The 7,009-nt window shown below is 52.9% G+C and overlaps 1 protein-coding gene across 2 annotated transcripts in view; it reads right to left on the bottom strand.

Moving 5' to 3' along the window:
* Positions 1 to 7,009, bottom strand: part of Col15a1 (collagen type XV alpha 1 chain) — a 107,609-nt gene that overhangs the window by 49,400 nt on the left and 51,200 nt on the right. For both annotated transcript variants that reach the window (XM_023705453.1, XM_023705454.1), the window contains 4 exons: positions 5,586 to 5,720; positions 4,230 to 4,382; positions 2,351 to 2,557; positions 1,810 to 1,932 (listed from right to left, as the gene is read on the bottom strand). In XM_023705453.1, coding sequence (XP_023561221.1) covers positions 1,810 to 1,932; positions 2,351 to 2,557; positions 4,230 to 4,382; positions 5,586 to 5,720 — 618 coding nt within the window. The remainder of the gene's footprint in view (positions 1 to 1,809; positions 1,933 to 2,350; positions 2,558 to 4,229; positions 4,383 to 5,585; positions 5,721 to 7,009) is intronic.

Raw genomic sequence — 7,009 nt, 5'->3', positions numbered from 1 at the left:
AGTTAAAAGAATCAGGGAAAAAGCTAGAGATTAGGAGACATCTGAGACAAATTAACATGTTTATAGTCACAGTCAAACAATCTAACTGGGAAAGGACATTTTTAAAAACCCAGGGAATTAAATAAAATATGAAGGAACCATTGCTGATTTTGTTAGAGGGATAATGATCATGTGGTTATATAAAAAAAAGAAAAACCCTCACATCAACAATGTGCATCACTAATACACACTGATTTATTTACAAGTTAAATGAACAGATGTTTGGGACTTTTAAATAAGACTCCAACCTTACACTTCTCTCCAAAAAGATGGGGTAGGAAGTAAGACAGATACAGCCAGATTGGCTGAACATTGATAACTGTTTAAGCCAAGTAATGGCTATATGGAGGTTGCATATGTCCTACTAAGACCCTTTGTGAATTTTTAGAATTTAAAAAATAGTAAGGTAGATGTATTTATTTATTTATCTTGGTTTTTTAAGACAGGGTCTTGCTATGTGGTTTAGGCTGGCCTTGAACTCACTAGGCAGTACAGGCTCTTACATTTTAAAAAGAAGGAAGCCTCTACCAGTGCCTGGTGTAGCTCCACTCGGAGCTCCTGCCGGGGTTTCTGCACATACCACAGGGCAAGGAGTACCAAGGCGGGGACATTGTGAGGGAGTCGCACTGCGTATGGCACCACAGCTAGCTGGGGGCTCCCCTGCTCGCTGCCGGCGGTCTGGTGTCCCAGCCCAACTTCTGTCTAATTCTCTAGGTCGGCACTAGACTCAGGCTCTGTATGGCTTTAAGCCACCGCCAGGCCCCACCGAGTTCAAAAGCAGAGTGCTCACTATCCTTCTACCTTTCAGTGATGGTGAGGAGGCTACTACCCACAGGACTCAGGGCACTTTGGAAACAGAACCTCGCGCCTGGCTCCGCCCAAGGGGCTTGCCATCATGCCACGCATGCTCACAGGTGAGCTCCTGGGTGAGCGGAAGCCACAGGTCAGCAGCTGCAGCCAACCAGCACCACCAAAGGAGGCCTTCCTCTAAAACCACTCACCCTTGAAGAGTGCTCTGCTTTACACAAGTCCAGAATTCAGGACTCCGTCAGTTTCCTTATGGGTTTTGTTTTGCTCTTTGTTTTGATTTTTGTGGTGCTGGGGATCAAACCCAGGGCCTCCCACATGCTTGATCACTGAACCACCCTCCCACCCTCACCCCCCATTTTATTTTTTTATTCTGAAACAAGGGCTTACTAAATTGCCCAGGTTAGGCTTGATCCCAGGTCAAGTAGCTGGGGTTTTAGGGCTGCAGTGCCACACCCGCTGGGATTCCTATTTCTAAAAGACAAAGTTACAGTGCTAAGTGGTGACAACCTCATGCGTGTACACAGAGTGTTCCCAATATAACTTCAGTTCCTCCCATTCACACATCTGAACAGGCTCAGAGAAACCAAAGCACTCGCTTAAGGTCACGCCGTGGCACTCCAGGGTCCTAGGAATCTGTGCTGGAGTGGACTTGACAGGCCCCACCCCCACCCCACCCCCCACAGGCCCAGCCCAGCCTGGCCACCATCTTTACATCTTCTAACAGTACTGCTTGTTAGAAAGCTCACATGTGGATTTTAAAAAGGCAGCCTGGGACTTGAGGGTGGGCCCCTGGGATTTTTCCTCCTCAAAATGCAGTTTCTCCAAGTGTCCGCAGCTTGAAGGCCCTAAATGGCTCAAATTTGAAAAGCAAAGTGAGAGCCCATATTCAAGAGGGCCTGAGCTGCCCTCTGTCTTCCCCATAGCAGTGCCAGGGCAGGTTTGCACCCTGTGTGCACTCACCAGGGTGACCCGTCTCTCAGGAGCTGCCGTGGGTTCTGGGAGTGGCAGCCCAGCAGGGGGAGCACTGCTGACCCCATCTCCACCAGCTGTGGCCAGGGGCTCCAAGTCTTCGTCCTCAGGGGTCTGAGAGGGAAACCAGCATGAGGAATCAGTTCACCTCACCCGTGGGGTGAATGGGTGGGATAGGATGGGTGGGGTCAGTCATTTCCAAGGAGCTCGACTTCAAAACACTTTCCAGCATATAGCGCCCTGCTGAAAACTGCCTCTCTTCCAAGGGCTTAGCTCCCAGACACCTGGCCCACATGGGGCCACTTGTCTCTGAGAAAGTTCCTCTTGGACAAGGCTAGGAGGTAGCAGTGAGGGGCAAAACCCCGCATCACAATCCTGCCACTGCATCCTGCCCCAACCAGTTGTCATTGCCCCAGACACCTCCCAACAGAGCTGAATATGCATGCATCTGTGTGGAGGCCACGAACCGCCCCCATCCCAGGATGTGACCTCTTTCTCCCATGACTGACAGAGGACACTAGATGGCACTTACAGGGGTAACCACTTGTCCCAGGGCCACCGTGGATGTGAGGACAGCCAGGTCATCTGTGGAAGCCCCACTGGCTTGTACAGGGGCCACCGTGGGCGTGAGAATAGCTTGGTCATCTGTGAAGGCTCCACTGGCTGCTTCTTCTTCAAAAGGGCCAAGGGGCACTGCTGTGGCGGCTGTGGCCATGATTGACAATGCTTCATCTGGACCCTGGAACAAAGCTGGCATGAGAAGTGGTGCCAGGCGACCCAAGCCCAGCATCAGCAAGCATGTAGGTGCTGCAGGCAGGAAGCCCCCAGCAGATCCCCGGCAGCTTTGCACACAAGAACTGTACGCAGTCCACAGACCTTCTTCAGGGCCCACCCCACCTGCCCTAGTATCCTCCTAGCACATCTCTGCCAAGTCTGCCTGGCCTTAGTCTGCCTGCCTCCGGTAATGAGGAGCTTACTACCTTGACAGTTCTATTCAAGTCCTAGTTTCTATTCAGCTAAGATGCAGTGGAACTGGGACCTAATCCCTTGTGGCTTGTTTTTAAAGAAAAGGGAAAAGATGAAGCAGAAGAGAAAGGAAGGAGAAGAAACCATCCACACAACTGCCAGATGGCCTGGAGAAGCTATCACTGGTCAGCTCATGTGCTCCCCCTGAAGTCTCCCTGTGTGGACATTAGGCCAGAGCTGGGAGGCTGCTTGGTCAGTGTGGCACAGATTGGGGAGCAGGTATGTGAGGACCCCAGAGGCAGGGCCACTGGCCTCTGGTAACCTGGCTGCTCCTCCGTGCATTCACTCAGCAAACGGTCATGCAGCATCAATCAAGAGGGAAGTGTAACAGTGAGAGGTGTCCACCATTCCTGTGCTCGCTGAGCTTGCATCCTGCTGGGAAGCCAGACACAATCCAGTGACCAAGTTTATTATGGGTCACAATTGGGATGAGCCTCCCAGGGGCAAGGGTAGGGTCTGCCTAGTGTGGAAGAGCCCCTTCTCAAGGAAGTGATGTTCCAGTTGACTGGAGGACAAGAAAGAATGGGAAGGAGGGGCGGGAGAAGTTCCCAGCAGAGAAGAGGGGCCTGGCAAGGCTGTGTGACAAGAGGAAAGGGGCCTGCTAAACAAATGAAAGGGAGACAGACTGGAATACCTGGGGCTGAGGACTGAAGAGACTGAGACGCTGCAAGGCTTCAGGACAGCTGGGTCTGCAGGGCAGGGTGAGGGACAGCTTCTAAGCAGAAGCCTAAACTCCAGAGTAGTGTTGGGAGAGAACATGGAGAGGTCAGGAAGGGCCGCAGAAGCTGAGGACATGTGGAGAAGACAGTCCAGGGCTGGACAGCAGAGCACAGAAGCAAGAGGGATCGTGATGGGTCTGGGCAGAAAAGTCAACAAGACTTGATGTTTGATGGGATCTGAGACGTGAGGAAAAGGGAAGGGAACGCTGCCTGTGAGAACACAGCACTGGACATGGCAGTTGCGTTCGAGTCCTTTGAATGGCAAACTGGAGGGCAGCATTACAGGGACACCTTTGTGACAGGATTTCCCAGTGCCCTGGTATGTTTGTATCCTGCACTGAGGCTAGACATGGCTGCAAGGCCCTGGCCAGGCTCTGCCTGCTGCTGCGCCCTGACCCCTCTGTCCAGCTTTCTGACAGCTTGTGGTCACCCATTACCCCCCCAACACACACACACACAGCCACCATACAGCCCTGAGATGGGTCCCAACCTCTCTGACCCACCCAGTTTCCCTGGGCCATGGTCACCACTGGTCCCCTGTTTACCAGGGCAAAGCATTTAGTCAGAGAGGTACTGCATCTCCACACATGTGTCTCTGGATTTGCTGCATGTGACAGACACACTCAGGGAAGGCCAACAGCTGTCCCTGCGTGTCATGCTCCTTACCAGAGTGGTCTCTTCCCTGGGACTCCAAGTGGACACGGTGAAGCTAGGTCCCTCCGTGGGCATGCTGCCTGACTCCACTTCCCCAGCGGTGTTCACAGGCATCTCAGCCTCCCCTGTTCCCATTGCTGCAGAGCCTTCTTCATCCTCTAGACCCTAAATAGAAAGACAACCCAAGAGACTGTCAGCAGATCACACCCTTGATCCTCAGGGGCGGGGCCCCTACTGTGCCTACATCTTCTTGCTCCCCTTCCTTCAAAGTGCATGCATGCCCCAGTGCCCTGACTACCACAACACCTGGCATCTCCTCCTTGGTTCCTACTCAAGGACCTGCCACCCTCGAGAGACATGCCCACTAGCTGTCCCTCCCAGCCTCTGCCCTCTACTCTCAAGTGCAAAGGTCCCACTGGTGCCTAGGTTGTTGTATTGGGGTAAAAATCCAGGTTCCTGGCCTCCTCACATCTCACTGAAGAAGCTATCTATACCAGTGGGTCAACTGGCCACCTCCTGCCTCCTCCTCCCCCTAACTGGTGCCATCTGGCTTCTATGCCACCTCCCAAACTGCTTTCACTTTGTCAGCACTCAGAGTCATAATTATAAATTCAGTGAGCATGTTTTAGTTCCTTCCTCAGCAGGACTTGCGTCAGGATGCAGTGTGGAGAATTATGCCTAGAGCTGGCTGGGACCACTACCCTCCTGGGCCTGGACACAGCCTCTGAGCCTATCCCTAAGGCCAGGCTGGCTTTCCTGTCCTTCCCCTCCTGGAAGGCAGGTTGATCTCTCCAGAGCTCTAAGCTGCCTACATCTCTGTGCTGTGTCCCACCCTCTGGGGGCCCCTGCCTCCTGCTGGATCCTCCTGGGCTGCTAGGCAGAGCCTCCAAAGCTCTCTGTGGTCTTGGGTGCCTCTCCAGCCCCATCTACATCTCCCACCTCACAGCTGATGCCAGGGTGCACACACTTCTCTGGCTCCTTTGAGCCTCCTGGCCTTTGCTCCTGCTGCCCTGCTGGAGCTCTGCTGCTTCTACTCATCCTCTCTGCTGGGCTGGCCTTCTACCTCCTGGACCCCCAAGGCTGAGTCCAGGCCCCTGTCCTATGCTCCCAAAGCATCCTGTTTCCTCTTGTCACCTCTTACCACTGTTTCCTATTTACCACCAGTACTCATGACTAGGTCGAGTGCCCAGTGGTGCAAGGTCTGCAACCACCTGCTGCATGATTCAGAACCTGCCTTGGCCTCCTACTCAGAGTCCCACAGCCCCAGCCCCACGGGGTGTCGTTCTGTGCTTGGCCAGCTACTGCTCACCAAGACAGCCTCACCTCCCCCAAAACGGCACAAGTGGGGTGTGTACTGGGGCTACTTACTGGAATGGTCCCTTCCTGAGGGGCCAGGGTGGACATGGCCAGGGTTGGTACAGCCGTGGGTATGCTGCTGCCCTCTGCCTCCTGGTTTGTGCTGGTGGTCACCAGATCCTCCCCTGCTGCTGTTGCTGCAGGGCTCTGGAAACAGGACATCAGAAAAGAACATATCACTGTGTCCTGGGCCCCAGTGAAGATGCCCATAGCTAAATAGAAGAGACTGCCTGAGCCCTCCTGCACCCATATCTCTGTGGCTTCTTCCAATGTCTCTGACTTCACTGTACTCCAGGCCAGACCAGGCTTGCAGATCGCAGGGACAGAAATGACTGCCTGGGTACCTGCCCTCCTGCATTTGATGCCAGTGTCTTCTGGGAGGTTGCTGCCTCCTGAATCAGCCCCCTCCCCAGCACTGGACATGTTTGTCTATACACAGGGATCTCCTAAGACTTCCACTGTGAATCCATGAAGACACTAGGCCAAGGCCTTTTCCTGCGGCAGCATTTCAGAGACGTACCAGTGGCACCTCTATCTTCTCAGCCTTGCCCAGTTTGGACACCCTCCCTGTGTATGGGAATTGTTCTCATGCCCCAGCCAACATGACTCCCTCTTGTCATGGACCCTCTAATGTGATTGTCCAGTGGGCCTCACCATGTGCCGAGACTGCACGGCTAGCTGCAACACGACAAGGTCACCCACACCATGGCTGGCAGTACTTGCTGAGGTTGGTGGCATTTCCTGACAAGGATGTGACATGAACAGAGTGCACATCACTGTTTTCCAAGGACCCTCCTTGCTTTGGATGCTGCTATTGCCCTTCAAAACCAGTCCCTTAACCAAGGGAAGTTGATGACCTTAACCGGGTTGCGGTAAGTCACCCCAAGAACTCGTGCACGTGGCATGCTAGACTTGTCTGAGATGCTCCTGGGACTGGCAGTGCCCTCACAATCCAGAGGCAGCCATTTCTTTTCTATCACTCCAGTAATCCAGGCTGCACCCCATGACCCATTTGACACTGGGCAGGGAACAGGAAGATTCTCTGACGGGTGCTCAGTGAGTGGAGGAAATGGAAATACAGCATTTCTTGTGGCTTCAGTGTCACCAAAGGGACTGTCTTAGCTCTGCTTTTTCCATTTTTTTTTTTTTTAGTTCCAAAAATGTAGTCCCTTTGCATACTACACATGCCAAACCAAGCTAATAAAGTTACCCAGATTTCCTTGCTGTGGAACCCCTGAAAGCACATAAAAAAGGAAGTCAGAGTGAACTATTTCCCGAACTTATTAGACTTTTGGGCTCTGTCTTCACAGAATGTGTCAAGTCTTTGTAAACTTATCCTAAAAAAAAATACAATTGAAAGAACAATGGAGTGCTAGCCCAGGTCCGGTGAGTGTGCGGAGAGTTTCCTGCTACCCTGCGCCGGCGGGACCAGTCCC

The sequence above is a fragment of the Octodon degus genome, unplaced genomic scaffold (genome assembly GCF_000260255.1).
Source record: "Octodon degus isolate 3935 unplaced genomic scaffold, OctDeg1.0 scaffold00221, whole genome shotgun sequence".
In the NCBI taxonomy this organism is placed as follows: domain Eukaryota; kingdom Metazoa; phylum Chordata; class Mammalia; order Rodentia; family Octodontidae; genus Octodon; species Octodon degus.
The sequence above is the reverse complement of the archived record's forward strand: the minus strand, read 5'-3'. Positions and strand labels throughout refer to the sequence as shown.